At 37.2% G+C, this 18,058-nt stretch overlaps 1 protein-coding gene across 2 annotated transcripts in view; it reads left to right on the top strand.

The window, feature by feature from the left end:
• The first annotated feature begins 231 nt into the window (after positions 1-231).
• RGS13 (regulator of G protein signaling 13) overlaps positions 232-18,058 on the top strand; it is a 28,948-nt gene continuing 11,121 nt past the window's right edge. The window contains exons 1-5 of one of the 2 annotated variants that reach the window (XM_008685657.2): positions 232-2,147; positions 3,434-3,503; positions 3,870-3,939; positions 9,309-9,377; positions 12,983-13,044. In XM_008685657.2, coding sequence (XP_008683879.1) covers positions 9,313-9,377; positions 12,983-13,044 — 127 coding nt within the window. In that variant the 5' untranslated portion in view covers positions 232-2,147; positions 3,434-3,503; positions 3,870-3,939; positions 9,309-9,312. The remainder of the gene's footprint in view (positions 2,148-3,433; positions 3,504-3,869; positions 3,940-9,308; positions 9,378-12,982; positions 13,045-18,058) is intronic. The other variant, XM_008685656.2, reaches the window with a different exon arrangement.

Consider the following 18,058-nt stretch of genomic DNA (forward strand, 5'->3'; position numbering starts at 1 on the left):
CATTCTTCTATTCATGTAAAAAAGTTCATTTTGAGGGGTGCCTGGTGGCTCAGTAGGTTAAGCATCTGTCTTCATCTCAGGTCATGAACCCAGGTCCTGGGATCGAGCCCCTCTTTGGGCTTCTTGCTCAGTGGGGACTCTGCTTCTCCCTCTCCTTCTGCCCCTTCTCTCTCTCTCTCTCTCTTTCTCTCTCTCTCTCGCAAATAAATAAAATAAAGAGCTAATGATGTATTATGTGTTGGCTAATTGAACATAATAAAAAAAAGAAGATTGCCTAAAAAAAGGTTCATTTTGATTTTAACAAGACAAAAATAGTAAATATTCTTTATGCACATTTGAACTTCGGTCTTAGTTGGGCTGAAACAGAAATAGCGTAAAAGCACACAGGAGTAAATAGATCACAGATCATCACAGTTCATCAAAGACCCCCTTTTAAAGGAAAGGGCTTTGCCACGCTGCACTGGTGAAAGTTCAACGATGCTGCTACCTGCTCTTACCTGACATCTCTGAATCTGTTGGGTCCACCTATGTACAGAGGATTACAGTGCTCTGACCCTATTAATTCCTTGCCTACCTTTTTCCAGGGAAACTAAAAATGCTTCAATATCTGCCACAAGCATCCTGTTGTGGAATTTTTCCAGGACTGCCTTTTACCTAGCCATTCTGTTACTCTGTTACTGTTCTGTTACTATTCTGTTCTGTTACTACCATTTTGGCTCCTCAGTCAGCCCTGTTCATACCCAACTTTCACTCTGTAAGAAGATGCTCATGTTTTATTCTGTTCGGCAAGCTTTCCACTGGCACTCTCACAGGGTGTTACTTTCAGAATCTTCCCACTGGCTCATTGCACCCAAACCAAGAGAAAGAGGAAGCATTCCTGAATTTCAGGCACAATGCCCAGAAAGACTCCCAAATGTCCCGAGGTAGGGAAGGAATTGGAGAACTAGAAACCAATGAAAATGAGTGCTATCAGCAAACAACCAACCTGCATCCTTCACAAATAATCCAAACCTCGCCCTTTATTTCCTTCATCATTGCTACATCTAGTTGGCTTCTGACTTTCTGAAGTTTGTCTGTCTTTTCTGGTCCCAAACTTACCCTCTAGATTTGATAGATTCAATTTCTCTAGGTTTGGACCTCAAGATCATGAATATAAGTAAAAATAATCTTCTACCTCATTAGGCTCCTAAATACTTTCAGAAATACTCCACCAACCATATTCTGATCTCCTTTCCTGATGTTTTAGTCTAGCATTCCTCAACCCCCACCATTCTGTTTCTCTCTTTCTCCGTCTCAGTCTCTGTCTGTCTCTGTCTCTCTGTCTCTCTCTGTCTCTCTCTGTCTCTCTCTCTCTCTCTCTCTCACACACACACACACACACACACACACACGGTTAGATTAGACATAGGACAAGGGTATTAACAATCTCACCACACTCTGCGTTCATTAATCCTCACCTGGAGCTCTGTGTTCTGTTCAGATTTTAATAGGTATCTTAACTGAAGAATAATGGTGAGTCCAGAAATCACCCTTATGAGGACCAGCTGAAGGAACTAGAAAGGTTTAACTAGAAAAGAGCCCTTTTTAGCCTCTTCAGTTATTACAAGACCTTAGTAATTTGACTATTCTAAACAGATTGATTTTAATAGTTCTTGATAATTTAATAATAAGTACTTGCAGGCTTAGCTTACTTAGTATTGATATTCAGTTCTCTGTTTTTTAATAGGCAGATTTTACTTTAAGCTAAACTAGAAAATTTTTCTGAAACCAGAAAAATTGATTATTTTAGAAAAAATTTTGAATATTACATTGAAAATTTCATAGAACTACTGCTTCCAATCATCTGATCACTTCAGATGGGCTGATAATGTTAGATAAAACCTCTTTATCAGCAATGCATTCGAGTCCCACAGCACTACTTTCCATATTCAACAAAACCTCTCTTTGCATAGATACATGTGTAAAAACAGAACATTCATAGAGAGGGCAGAGTGCCATCAAAGGTAATTATAGAGACAGTAAAGTTATTTTATGCCAGGAAAAACAGAATGCTGGGTGTCTCATGGAGTTTCAGAACCTGATTTCAAAAGGATCATACAGATAGAAAATAAAATTTAGCATGGTGGACCGTTCTACAGGATATATTTGTAAGTATGAGATTCCATAAAATGGTTGATGAATACAATGGTGTTGGCTTGATATAAATAAGGAGTGGATGTTTACTTTAACAGCAGGACTGCTAGAAGTATTAGATTTCTTCTAAGAAAACAAACTACTAAACACATGTTTGCCTGGCCTAGGCTTTCTATAATTAAAAAATACTTGCCTGGCCTAGGTTTTCTATACTTAAGAAATACTTACACTCATACACGTATAAGTGAAGCTTCTAAATTGTGCAGTAAAGGAAATATTACAGATTTAGAATATGGTCTTTCATTTTATGTGGTTTTTGTGTGTGGGAACATGGATGTATATGTTTAGATAAGAATATATTATAAAATCTCAGACTTTTTTGCTTCAAAAGTCATACAACTTCAAATAATTGGTTTCATCATTTGATTAGCTGTACTGATTCCAGGTATGGATTGTTGCAAGATTCACACGCAGCATTGTTAATTTTGATTTTAAGGAATTTCTTCATCCTTAATGTTATGCCTAAGCACAACTACACACAAATTACTTGCTTTTTAATAGGCAAGAATTTTATGTGCTAAGGCAAACAAAACCTCACTAAAATGTAAATTGCTCTAGGTTTTTCTAAATTTTATGTGACATTCTGTATCATAAGAAACACACATAAATGCAGATATTATATTAAACAGAATGAATTTATCAGCTGTCTGTCAGGATAATAAAAACCTTTAAATATGTGGGAAGGTAAAATTGAAGAAAATTCATTTATTTTCATATTACTTTGAAAAAGATTTCATTTAAATGTTAGAGAAAACTTGGATCTATTCTGGCACGACATATATCGAACTCAATTCGTCACTAAAGCATTTATAACCACTCTAAGAATTAGACTGTACAGATGAAATGTATGCTTTCTTTAGAATAATCAAGAGAAAACATTGGAAACAAAATCATTTTTTGTGTTTTAAATACTCTACTCTTAGAGTATAAAAGTACACACTAGTTTTACCAAAAGGATATGGAAAAATTTAAAAGACAGGCAAATTAATGCATAATGTTAACATAAGGTAAACAAAAAATATTTAAAGAACCAATCGAAAATACAAATAAAAAGCATAGGAATTTTTACAATATCCATCTATGAAGTTAAATCAAAAATAAAGATAACCATAACCTAGCACTTACAAAGTGAAAAAATTATTTACTTAAAATATAAGACAAGGCATTTATAGAAATATTTTGCCAAATCTCTGGGAAGTACACAATAATCTTTTTGGTTTTGTTATTATTTTCTTTTTAGGTCAATGGAATTTTTCCATAATCATACCACTAACATGAGAAAAAAATGATTACTCTTGATTTGAAACTTGGTGAGTTTCTCCAATTTAAATCAATTCTATATCATATTCGTTTAGGTCATTCTTTCACAGAGAACTCTCTTTTTGTCAGAACAAAATTTTAATTCTATGGACTATTTTAGGTTAATTTTTATTTTTACCAGTAAATGACCACATATGCTCTAATCCCAAGTAAATTTATTAATTTACTTTTGTTGGAATTACCAAAAATATTTCCTAAAAGTTCTCAATTATAAATGTGAAAAGGTTTCACTCCTCCACTCTAAATTTTGGTATTTAGATACAGACCTATTACTTAATGATATATACTATTGAATGCAAGATAGCGAATGTTTCTTTTTAAACCACTAGTTATTTTTGGAAATTCTTTTTCCTCAGACTGAATTTTATTTTCTTCATTTTGCCATACAACATTCCAAAGGCTACCTTTTCTCTTCTCATTTTAGAGGTATGAGAATTTTAATTTCTATTCCTTCATCTACTTTCCATCTTCCAAAATTAGTTTAAAAGATTTTGTTGGGTTTTGTCTCCTGTTTAAGCTCCTTTTTTTCCTTCATGTTTAAGCCTTAACTATAATTTTAAGCAGTGTTTTGGCTAGACGAAGTAATAAGCTCAAGGGGGCCAATATGTTCTATTATCAGAAACTGAGTTAAATATTTGTGAATTTATCTCTTGGTTTCAATGGAGAAGGCATTATGAGGACATGGAGAGTATTCTATGGGATTTTAGCAAAGGAGTGGTGAATAGTAATAGTGAATCCAGTAGTAATCAGAAGAAGGAGGTGCAGTGGACATTCAGTTTATGAAAGCTTAGAAGATGGACAACAGGGCTCCAGTGGGTGGGCAGGGACATGGATCAGAACTCTGGCACTGGGACACTCCCTCAAAAAATTCCATTTCTTAATGGATTAGAAGACCAAAGACCTTTGTAAAACAAGACTGCTTTGTGATCTATTTTATGCATAATACATCTTTTACATAATTCTATCACTAAATACTTTATTTCATTGTGGATGCTCTTATGTCATTATCTATTAGTATTCTATAATTTAATCAATTTGTGAATGTTTGACTTAGAATACTAGACAATATATAAACAACTACTTACACACGATTATCAAATAGCCTTTGAACATATCACTTCAGAGAATTTATAGTCTATTAGGATTATAGACGTCAGAAATACCGATAACATTATTCTAATACATTTATATTTATATTACCCTCTTTTCCAATGTCACCCAACTAATGAGCCACGTGGGCCAGAGAACCTCCCTCTAAATCAGTCATGTAGCTGAACACAGGGCTACTACTGATCTATACAGAGCCTTTGCTGGAATTTTAAAAGATGACCTTTTCACTACATTGATGAAACCCCACTTGGAGGCCCATAGTTTTCAAGGGGACTGTAGGTGGATTTAAATCTCTTCTCTCCTCCAGACCAGATGTGTCCATAGAGGACACAACCCACCTAATTGTAAGGGGTAGCTCTGGCTGGGCTGTCCTCTCAGAGCTCTTCTGGCCAGACATACCCTTCCTGGCAGCCTTGTCCCTTCAATATGATACACTTACCCAAAAGTGTCTGATCTGCTATAGGAGACCCGGTGACTTCTAAAGCTGGAACCCCAGCTACTAATATAATGCGTGAACAACAGAGATACAGAAACATGGTACAAAAGAAAAGGAAGATTTGCAAGGGAGTGTGCTAACACACCGAAGAATGGATAAGGTTAATTGGAAGATTTATAAGGTCTGAGTCGAAATTTAAAAAGAGGAAGGAATGCAGTCTGGCAGAATGTGTGTTTCCTGTACATACAAGAGAGTTTAGGAAATATTTCCTGAGTGACAGAGTGCAAGAAGCTCAAAGAAGATCAGATTAACTGGAACAGAAAGTTTTTGCGTACAAGCATTTTTCTAATCTTTACGATTCCATTTTAGAGACAAGAGAATCTAAGAATTTACTTACTATGCCCAAGGTTACACAGCTAATAAGACCCTGAACTCACGCCCATGTTTGTTTGGCTTCAGAGCCTAAAATTATTTTAATATACTCGATCACCTGTCAAGAGCTGTGGGAACCCCCTAAACTCTTAGTGCATCTGGAAATTACTTTACTTTTGTTTTTTTTTGTTTGTTTGTTTTAAAGATTTTATTTGTTTATTTTGACAGAGAGAGAGCCAGCTAGAAAGGGAACACAAGCAGGGGGAGTGGGAGAGGAAGAATCAGGCTCCTAGCGGAGAAGCCTGATGTGGGGCTCGATCCCAGAACGCCGGGATCACGCCCTGAGCCGAAGGCAGACGCTTAACAACTGCGCAACCCAGGCACCCCTACTTTACTTTTGTGATGCTTCTGACCTCCGTGGGTGTTACATACTAAGCCTGTTCTACCTTTGCCAAACAATTCCAACAAAGTTCCTAAAAACATATAACTTGTAAATAGATATGAATTTTGGTTACAGAAATCACTAAAGTGTGCACATAGCTCTAATACATCAAGTTAGCAGACGTGACCTATAAAAACTAGTGTTAGATATAGTAGAGAGGGGAGAAGTCAAGGCCCAGGGGAAGACAGGGATGACTAATTGTATTGATATATGACTGAAGGAACTTCTTTACCAGCCTCCTGCTTAGAAGAGAAGCAGGGGGCCATTGGGTAATCTGCATCTTAGAGGTGATTACAGAGATAAAGAATCTTTTAAATTTAATTCAGGGTCCAATTATATGCAGGATCAGTTATGAACAGCCAGTCAATGTAAGAGATTTCTTAGCCTCAATTATTTCAGTGTTAATCATCTTTGGTCAGATTTATCTTTCTAACAAAACACCTTATTTTCATCACACTATTATTTAAAGACCTCAGTGAATTGTTACTTCAACAGAATAGAGCTCAACATTGAAGGCCATCCAGAATCTAACTGCACACAGAGTAATCCTTATAATCAACTCTCTTTTGCTTAAATTCGTTTGAATCTAAGTTTGTAATCACAAGAGTCCTAACTGTTTTGTTTTTTTTTTTTCCTGTAGATATACTTAGCTACCTTGCCCCTTGCTCTTCCTTACAGGAGAGACCCACACAGAAAATGAAGTCCATCAGACCACAACACCCATAAATTCTTATCCCCAAACCTGCAAATATATTTAGTTCTACACCTATTCCAATTACAAGAAAACAGCAATTTCTTCTTCTACTTCCACTTCTCCAATGTTCCATCCCCCACAGACTGAATTCTAGTTCTTTTTAAATTTTTTTCCAGAAACCTGAAAATCTTGATTTTCCTCCTTTTTCCTATGTCTACAACTTCTTTCCATGGACACCATTTGCCAATCTCAGGGCATGTCACTCACACTACAGACTTTTTGAACCAGACTCTTGGAGATTTGCAGGCCAGAATGGCCAGGCAGCATAGTCCTGCCTCTCTGTCTCTGTTTACTGTTTGGTCCACAGCTTCAGAAGGGAAGGAAGGAAGGGAAACAGGGAGTGAAGAAGGCAGGGATGGAGGGAGGGAAAAGGAGAGAAAGAAAGTGCAAGCAGCCCTACATTTGTTCTACATTTCTCCATTTTCTCTTGTTTTCTTTCCTCTTGCTTCTGCTCTCCCTGTTCTGCCCAAACCCCTCTCACCAAGGCTCTTGATGACCTTCTTGTTAGCAAATCTACTGTTTATTTTTCAGTCTTTGTTCTCGCTCTCTCTCTTATTTATTTATTTATTTATTTATTTATTTATTTATTTATTTATTTATTTTTGAGAGAGAGAGAGTGTGCTCATGTGCATGGAGTGGGAAGAGGGGTGAGGAGAGGGGCAAAGGGAGAGAGAGAATCTGAAGCAGGCTTCATGCCCAGCACAGTGGGGCTCAATCTCACAACCCTGAGATCATGACCTGAGCTGAAATCAAGAGCAGGATGCTTAACCAACTGAGCCACCTAGGTGCCCCCGTCCTTTGTTCTGTTCATCTCTTCCCAGCCCTTAACACTCAACTGACTAGTCTTTGCTTTTTGGTAGCTCATCCCTCGGTTTCTGTGATACTACATTACTCTGATTGTCCTTCTGCAGGCTTTACTTTCTCAGTGTGTCTCTGAGTCATCTGTCTTGGTCCATCTGCTTTTCTCAGTTCAAAATCTCTTTCTGGACCATCTTTTCTTTTGGTTTCTCCTATGTGTTTTACAAAAACTGCCACCTTTATCTTGAGGTGAAATCTTTCATCCAAACTTGTTTCATGTCTTTCTCCCACCTTCCACAGCCACTACATCAAGTTCTCCATCACATTTAAAATCTGTCCCCTTCCCTCCATCTCTCCTGCTACCTTCCTAATTCAAGCCTGTAATACTCTCATGGGCACTCCTGCAGGCAGTCTCCTAACTAGTCTTCCAGATTCCACCCTTGCACCATTACAATCAATTCTACTCAAAAACACAATCTTGAATGTCAGAAGTCTGGTCCATATTTTAAAACCCTCAATGATTTTCCAGCTCCTTACTATGAAATTGCTGGTGTGTATGGCCTAACATGCTTAGCTTTCACATGTCTTCCAACTTCATCTCTCATCGATTTCTTGCTGCAATGAGTATTTTTGAACATGATTATTGGTCCAATCTTAACTCTCTAGTTTGTTCTCTCAGCTCTCCCCCTGCCATATTCTAGATTCATGAGATGACTACATTCCTTTCATTTCCTCAATTAGGACATGACCCATTACCCAAGCTGCCCTGTCCCCTTCACTCAGCACATTCCTGCACATCCTGTGGGTTCCAGCTCAGCTATCACTGTGCTGGGATGCCGTCTCTAACAACTCCCAAGTCAGGCTAGGTTCTCCTCCTGCATGTACTCATGGCCCACTGGACTTCCTGTCTCAAAGTCCCCATCACATGGACTTTAACTGCTTGCTAGTGAGGTTAGGAAGAGGAAAAGACAGGATCTGCATAGATCACTGGCAGCCAGAACTTGGCACATAAGAAGTGTTCAACAGATGTTTCAAATGAATCAATAAAGACTGACATAAAAGTTATCCTTAATAATTCATTGATATAAAAGCTCACTGTTATCCTTAATAATTCATTGATATAAAAGCTCACTGTTATCCTTAATAATTCATTGATATAAAAGCTCACTGTTATCCTTAATAATTCATTGTGTATAAGTGTGCATCTATGTTTAGCAAAATATTTCCAGTTCTCATTATAAATTGTAGATATAATTATTCTTAAAATTTTGAGTTGTTTTCTCAATGTCCTGAGCTTAAAACCCTTTATGACATACACTGTTATATAAAGCCTGGGCTGAGTAAACTGTACCTGAATTTTAAAGCCAATGTTATACTGCCAAGAGTGGAGAAAACAAGGTAAGGAATCCCCTTCTCAGAATTCACCCTTAAGGAATCTTATTTTTTTAATTTAGCTATTACATTATTTCAGCTAATCACAAAAAAGCAAATTCTTGTTCAATATATTGAGAGATCTTTCTAAAACTAAGATTTACCCAAAACAGGGAAGACCTGGGAGTTGAATTCACTGTCAGTGGGCACTAAATGGGAAGATCTGTCTCAGTAAGCTGTATTTTTTCAGACCCCATTAGGATGAATAAGTGGCCCAGATGGGTTCTAAAGTTGCAACTCTAAGTACCTATATTTCTAAAAATATTTACGAGATGAGTTATTTTATTCTCCTCTCCCCTCCCCACCCCCGCCAGTGATTGTATCCCATTAATTTAAAAAACTCATGCTCATTTTTTTCATGATTTATAATTTTGTGTTCCTGAGACATTGACTCTAGCATATAATTATTTTAAACGACTAAATTACATTAAGTATATTCTGTATTGCTTTAGAAAAATGAGCAGGCAGAATTGTTGGATTTGCAAGATGTGCAGAGACAAATCTAAGAGGCTTCCTTCAAAGTAAGTAGCATTTAAATTCTATGGCCATTCTAATGCATATTTATCACATGATAAATAGGTGTACATTTATTCAACGGCTAATTTAATATATTCTGTTCAGAGAGTAAAATTTGCATTTACACATGAGTAATTCCACCAGAAGAGCAATCATGTATTACTCTAAGGTTTCATTTTCATTATTCATGGTTTATACTTGAGAATTAAGCAAGTCTGATGTTTATACAGGGTCTATTATGAATAAATACTCTCTGATTTTTTAAAGTTTTATATTGTTTATGTTAAAATGAGATTCTTTATCCAAAATATTTTCATGATTCTAACCCTCCATCTACAAAGTGTCAGAAACCTCAAGCCTAGTTGGAAGAAGGGAGACTGGTGGGGTACCGAGATGGTTACCAAGCTCCCGAGTCTCTTGGATATTTTGCCAAACTAAACTATGCAGCCATTTGGATGGGAACAGTGATTGCTAAAATGGAATGCATAATGCCTGAGAAGAGTAACAAAACCTTTGATTGGATTTTCCACCTCAAGGATTCCCACACTGAGGATCACTGTATGTTAGTTTAACCAGAGTGCCTAACCAAGTCTACATGGAGTGCTCAGTCTTGGCCACATCTCCCTTGCTATGGTCAGAGCTCCTGGCGTGTATGTTCCTGTCCCATAGTACCAAAATGTCCAAAAATATTTACAAGCATTTGTGTGAGGTGGGGAGGAGGCTACAGTGGTAGGTGGAAGAGACAAGAAAACCCAAAGCTCAGCATTTTAAACAACCAGGCAAAGCTTCTGTGCTGAACATGCAGGGAGGAGGATGAACTAGGCTAATTCGGGAATGGCTTCCATCTCTTCTGCTGATGACTCCCATGGAGTGTCACCACCAGAGCTCTCATTTCTTTCTACTTGCCTTGCAGAGCCACCATCAGGGAAGGGGGAGGCTAAGGAAAGAGAGAATTCACATTTGTGGCAAGCTGGTAGATAACAGTTGTTTGATAGGTGCTTTACATTCATGATCTTCTCTAATTTTCAATACAACATTGAGAGATAGGTATTATGCCCATTTTACAGATTTTAAAACTGGGGCTCAAAGATTTTAGGCAAAACCAAAAGCTATCAAATGCAGCACTGCAATTAGAACTCAGGACTGTCAGACTCCAAGCACTCTTCATTCCTATTTCCACAATGACATGAGGTCTCAGAATGCTCCTCTGTTTTGTATCCGCTGCTTTTATTAGGAAATCCGGGTGGGTGAGGGGACAGAGATGTTTAGAATTACTCTCATATGGGCATCTGAATAGCCATGGGGCAGCATGAAATGAGAAACTCAGAAAAAATTACAAGCAAAATTTCATTCACAACTTTAACCCCGACCATAATCACTCTGATCATGATCTATCTCCATAAATCTCCTGAATCTTAGAGACAGAAGAATTCTCCCACCAACAAAGTATCAACACTTTATTTTAAGCTAAACCAAGACAAGGATGGCATCTTCGCTCATGTTGAAGATTTTATTTTTTCCTATATAATGGAAACAAACAGGTGGAACAGAGAGGCATGCCACAAAACTTGCTTACCACTTACCATTTCACTGGATGGAAAAGGTTACTTTAGGTTACTGTTTTTAAAGTTCTAATAAGAGAAAAGAACAGTGAGTCAGACAGCATTTCGTGGAAATGTTTTTTGAAAGCAATCTTAATGGCAGTATACTGCTAAGCCTCAGTACTGATGCACACAGTCCACCTAAAACTGGCAAGAACCATCCGAATTGTAGAAAACAAAAGATACTTGACCTTTTTAAGAATCCTGATATTTTTACATGTTCTAGGTCATTCTTTAACCTCTTTGACTAATCTTCCTTCATTGTGTTAAGTACCTCCTAATTCTGATGGCTGTTCCCTCAACACCAATTATGGTGCTACCTACACCAGGTGTAGCCAATGGACAGTGCTTGCTTGTATCTATAGCTAGCTGATATCGGACGTCATTGAAAACAGGAAAATTAAGAGTGAACCAATCATAAACTGAAGCAATCATAAGCTGAATGGCAATGAACACATTAAGTATTTTAAAGGCGAGAAAACAAAATGATTTATATGTAAGACTCCATAGTCACTTGCCAAGTCACCTCACAAAGCCCCTAAAGATGAACAGAAATGAAGCTTCAAACCCAGTATCTTTCACAGATATTTTTGAAATGGTAAATGGTTTTGATACTATTTATTCACATATTATTCATTGTAACAAAAATTCAAACCTGAGCATGTAAAAAAAAATACAGCAAATAATAGAGAAAATATCCGCATATAATAGATACAGGGTTACTAACTTTGTTATATGAATGCATGCAAATAGACTTTGTGGATAAGCTCTACGACGTGAATAGTTAAATGGCAAACACATTACTGGTGCCAGCAGCACACAGTGCAAACCCAAATGCGGTTTGGCAGTTAATACCAAGAACCTTAAAAATGTGCATTTCTTGACCCACTTTAATTCTACTTCTACTAATCCCGCCTGTAAGCAATTACCTATGTGAACATAGCAAGCCTTAATCACAAGTTTTTATGATAAAAAACGAGAAAGAACCAAGATGCCCATTGAGAATAATTAACATGTAAGCTATAGAATGCCCCCATATAGGGGAGCCTGGGTGGCTCAGTTGTTTAAGCGGCCAACTCTTGATTTCAGCTCAGGTCATGATCTTAGGATCATGAGATTGGGATCGAGCCCCATGTTGGGTTCCGTGCTTGATGGGGACCTGCTTGAGGATTCTCTCCCTCCATCCCTCCCCAGTCTGCATTCTCTCTCTCTCAAATAAATAAATAAATCTTAAAAAAAAAAGCATGCCCCCTCGTAGAATACTCCACATTGACTATCAAAGATTATAATTTTATAATTATAATTCATAACACTATAAATGGATTTTAAGACAACTGTGATGACATATAAAAAGCTTATTAAAAGTGAATATAGAGGCACCTGGGTGGCACAGCGGTTAAGCGTCTGCCTTCGGCTCAGGGCGTGATCCCGGCATCATGGGATCGAGCCCCACATTAGGCTCCTCTGCTATGAGCCTGCTTCTTCCTTTCCCACTCCCCCTGCTTGTGTTCCCTCTCTCGCTGGCTGTCTCTATCTTTGTCGAATAAATAAAATCTTAAAAAAAAGTGAATATATACATATATATGTATACACACACACACGAAGTATGCATGCACACAAACACACATTCAGAGTATGGCTACTTCTTAGTTAAAAACACACAAACACACAAATAACAAAAACACTGGAAAGAAGTAAATCAAAACATTAATAGTAGTAATTTGGGAATAAGGAAATTATAGGACTATGGATCTTTATCTTTTAAAAATTTATCTTATCATATTTTCAAGTTTACACTACTTCCACAGTTTTTTTTTTTAATTTTAACAATTTAGAAAGTAAAAATAAAATGTAGAAGATCACAGAATGGTAAATTTCCATCCAAAACCACACACAAATAGAGTACAACTATATTTTGGTGTTATTTTCAGGATCATATATTTCTATGTAGTTCAGCAAAACCTTGAGAATACATTGGTGCGATGAGCACGTTTTGTTTCTTTTCAAAGCATTACTTTGGAGGAAGTATTACAGTGGGACCAGTCTTTTGAAAAGCTGATGGCTACAAAATGTGAGTATTATATATATTTCATCTTTGAATAACTAGTCAGTTTCACTCCTAACAGAAAAAGGCGACACTAGGTGATGAATGTACACCGCTCTTCTCACAGCCTTCTAAATGGCAACTGCCCCCAGTTAAAAAAAGAAAACCTGAAAATAGTTTCTCATGTCAACCACTATTATTTTCTTTGGTGTTAATTAAAACAAGATTAGTCACTGGGAATATTTAGTTTTCACAAGTATATGTGTAAAATCCCTTGGAAAATATGCTTAAATCGTAACACGTACCGAAATATACTGCCTTACCATGGACTTCTAAAGTTAGAATTTTAGAAAACTCAATAATTTGCTGTTCTTAGTGCTTTCAAAAGTAAGAATAAGTTTGAGTCTTAATGTTCTGAAACTCCTCAGAGTTAGTTTTCAAATTTATCAGTGTCTGATCTAATGGGACTTTGTATAAGTCTGCATATAGTATGTAAGTATCAATATTCAGATGGTATAAATGAAAGTTAACAAAAAATGGATATTAGAGAGATAGGGTCATAGGCTCAATGCAAGAAATATGAAGAAGTGTGTGCATTCATGGGAGCAGTCAACTGTGTTTGGGTAGAAAATTGAGAAATTGATAAATACCAGAAGAAAGGTATAGAAAAAAAGTGTAGTAGGTACTCAAAGAAAACTCTTGTTTGCTGAATTTGGTATTTTTCTTAAATAGAGTTTGTTCCCATCAAATGTTTGCTAATTTTTGCCTATAGACCTCTTTTTCTTTGAGATTCCCTATTAGACTCTCTGTGAATATTTCATCTGCTTACACCTATTGACTATGGAGGGGGAGTTAGCTATGCTACTTGATGGTTTTTTTTAATTTTTTATTATGTTATGTTAGTCACCATACAGTACATCATTAGTTTTTGATGTAGTGTTCCATGATTCATTGTTTGTGTATAACACTCAGTGCTCCATGCAATACGTGCCCTCCTTAATACCATCAGGGCCTAGCCCAATCCTCCACCCCTCACCCCCGAAACCCTCAGTTTGTTTCCCAGATTCCATAGATTCATTCCCCCTTCTGTTTACCCCCTTCATTCTTCCCTTCCTTCTCCTACCGATCTCCTTGCTATCCCTTATGTTCCACAAATGAGTGAAACCATATGATAATTGTCTTTTCTGCTTGACTTATTTCACTTAGCATAATCTTCTCCAGTCCCGTCCATGTTGCTGCAAATGTTGGGTAATCGCTCTTTTTGATGGCTGAGTAATATTCCATTGTATATATGGACCACATCTTTATCCATTCGTCCATCAAAGGGCATCTCACTCCTTCCAGAGTTTAGCTATTGTGGACAATGCTGCTATGAACATTGGGGTGCATATGGCCCTTCTCTTCACTACGTCTGTAGTTGATGGTTTAATTGATGAGATGTGCCAGTGGTAACTCTGGATAGAGTACTTCCTGTTACTCCTGGAGGGTGGCCATACTTCTGGGGCACTTCCTGCTCTCTCTGAGGAAGGGCCCCTCCTAGTATGGAGACAGCTATCACTGTCTGACCCAGACCCTGGCTCCTCCTACATGAACACCTTCATCAACTATTTTGGAAATTACTTCATGGCCTTTCCTTAGTACTGGGATCCATACCTCCAGACCTGGGTCAACACCTGAACTCTCACCTATCCTAACAGCCCTTTCCAATAAGCATCTGAGGCCATGGTTTTCTTGTGAATCACCCCTGCCTTTTACTTTTCAAGTATGCCTCATAGTTTGTGATCCAGTTTGCCAGCATGATTATGAATTTTTAAAAATATATTTTTGGGTCAATTTTAGGACACTGGAACGAGAGGAAAAGACAAAAGCATATGTTCAGTCAGCTATATTGATTGATCCTCTGCTAAATAATTTGGATTTCAGTCCCAACCCCTTGCAATCCATGTTTTGCAACATTACAGGTTAATCTCCCTCTCGAAGTTTCAAATTCTCCATCTGTAACATGGGGATAATATCACCCATCTTTTCAGCACCATTGTTCAGGTTAGCCATAAAACACCTAACTTAATGGCTAATGCAGATTTGGCTTGCAATAATTGGTAGTTATTTTAATTAGTACTAAAGTGCGTGTCTCTATTATTCCTTTTTCTTTGCGGCTTACCAAAAAGTTCAAAATCTCTAACTTGGCATTCAAGATTCTCTATACCCAAACTCAAACACACTTTCTAGGATTTAGCTGCAGCTCCACCCCTTCACATGACACACCCTTCACCAGGGTGACCCTTGCTCCATTTCCTACACCTGCAAAACACCTGCTCCAAGCTTTGGTGCAAAGTCCCCTGTCTACTTTGTTATCTGCCCATCCTGGCTAGTAAAGTTCAACTTCCACCTTTTTCCTGCAACCTCTTGGAAATACTTGCCCCCTCTCTTCTGTTAGTATTATTATTTGTTCTAAGCACAGTTATTTAGTGTACTGGATTTTTTCCACAGACACTTTCTTAGTAGATCTCAAATTCCCTGAGAACACAGACCACTGCACATTCGCCTTTCATCTCCCATCCCAGGGACTAAAAATGTGCTTTGTATCCAATGGGCATACAATAAATGTTCAATGAATAAATACAAGACAAATATTAGTTAAGAAAAGATCAAAACACCAAGCCATATTATGTAAAACTTTCTGTGCCAGTCCTGAAGGCCTCATAAACAAAGTGAATAAAGTTAATTGTTTGGTAAGGATCTCAAGTGAGAGCCTAGCTACAATTAGCTATTTAGAGATCTAGTGTCATAAGAATAAGCAAAGTTTACAGAAAGATGAGGACAGGAAGACAGCATACTGCTCTTTATAAAAACCAGCAAAAGCAGGATACAAATCTTATGAGAAATTGAATTACTGTGAAAATCATGTAAAAATTTAATAATTACATGATTAAAAAGGTGATAAAACAATTAATTCTCTGGAACATCCAATCAGAAAGATAAAACTAAAAAAAAAAAAAAGTTGAATGTGCCAGAGGATAAAGTATGTTTACATTAACAAAGGTACTAGTGAGATGATGCATTCTCTAGCTAAGATATGTAGATACCTCTTTGTACATAGATTAAAAGACTATTACTAAGACATGCAGTTCCGCTGAGGAAGGAAATGTATTAAGCATGGTCTCAATGGATGAACAGGAATTGGTTTAAGAGATGTTTGCTGGACAGCTATTAAGTACTAGCTGTCACAATACAGCTAAGCTCAACTTCCTCATGGGAAGAGGGGATCCAAGAAAATCATCAATTTAAGAACAGAACCCTGTCAAAATTAAGACCTCGGTTAGAAATTAAGAATGCTAATAGTCTAGATGTTATTTAATGATACATTATTGACAAACAAGTTAATTTAAAAAAAACAGTATGTGTGCTCAACATCCATTCACTAAATCTTAAGCACTTAGGTACCAGGCAATGTGCTTGAAAAAAAAAAAATTCCCTGCACCCATGTACCACATGAAATAACACAGGGAAAAAGGTAGATTTTTTCCAAAACTGAAAATCTCCCAGAAGAGAACAGGGAAGCCTGCTATTGATAGCACATTGCGGTAAAGTGGAGAATGGTGATTGTTACTTCTAGTAACATCCTGAATGGAATTTCAAAGGCAAGGCAAACACAGACTTTTTAAAAATAATAGCCGTTGACAACATTTTCACCAAAGGCTATATAAAGGGCTGACTGGCAGGGTTTGGTTTGGTTGGGTTTGGTGTGGTTCGGTTTTGGTTTTCGCTTCCAGAGTAAAGATGGTTTTATGAAGCTTTGCCTTTTCCTTGAAGAGTCTATTGTTACATTCAACAAGCAGAAGGAAGTTCTAGATATAGAAAGAAAAACATAGATACACATTTCTTTGACATAAAATTACTTGCAAGGTCCAGTTAGGACAGCCTTATAGAAGATCAGCACTTAAAATATATTTCCGAAGTGCAGCTTGTGACTGGAGAAAAATGTGTACTTATGAAGTGCCCTATGTGAAAGGCGGAGAATCTGGGGGCTGAACAGATTGCTCAAACAACTGCTGAGAACAAACTGCTTTGAGTTTTAGCATACTGTGTGAGGTGTGATCCCTGAGCAGTGAAGCGTCTAGTTGAGTTCCAACTGTGTATGATATAGGGACGGCAGAAGTACTTTCCTGAAGGCATCCACAATTAAAGATAAATAAAATATATGTGCACCATAAGCAGTTTGTGAACAACTATAAAGGGAGACTAGAAATAACAGATCACCTAGCACAGGCCTAGAATGTGTGTCTGTAGCACATACATACTAGGTCTGTGCTAAGGGGTGAAGATAGATGGGGAGGGATGGCAGGTCTCCTGGGAAAGCTTCTCACAAGAGGCAAATCTGAGCTGGAACTTGATTCAGACTGTTGTAAAATGATAAGGAGGCCTGACTGGCAATACTTTAAAAATAGTCAACTGTTTTAGAAGTCCAGTAGAGATAAATGCTTCTTTGAAGGAAGAGATACAATGTGTAGGATTCCTCAGGATTTAGTGTAAAAATTGGTCTCATTAAAAAATCTCCATAATGAATTAAGCAGAAAGTACCCTGCAAAATTTCCAAGTCTGCAAATGATAGAAAGTCCACCAAGTTTCCAAACACCCAATTTTTTAGGAGAGTTACATTATTTGCGAATGAATGTAAAAGTAGTAATAAGTTTTTAAATAGATCAGAAAAAAAATTTGTCAGAGCTATTAGTTATCTTCATAAAAATACCTGAGAATTACCAAAAATTTTTCCTTAAATGATGTTGACCCAAAAGTTGACACTGTACCTCAAAATATCATCAAAATGTTAGGCATCATCAAGGCAAAAAACAGAAAGAAAATCCCATGAGTATTTCTGCTAGCTAAACCTAGCAGAAATCTGTAGTTCTGATGGCTAAATCGAATAGAACTAGAAAAGATACAGAAACGTGCATTTGAAATGACAAGGGGACCAACGATTACCTAAAACCTCCTCAGGTTTTACAAAATTTACAGCTCTACCTACTGGAAAGGTTGAGTG

The sequence above is a fragment of the Ursus maritimus genome, unplaced genomic scaffold (assembly GCF_017311325.1).
Source record: "Ursus maritimus isolate PB19 unplaced genomic scaffold, ASM1731132v1 scaffold_2, whole genome shotgun sequence".
Lineage (NCBI taxonomy): Eukaryota > Metazoa > Chordata > Mammalia > Carnivora > Ursidae > Ursus > Ursus maritimus.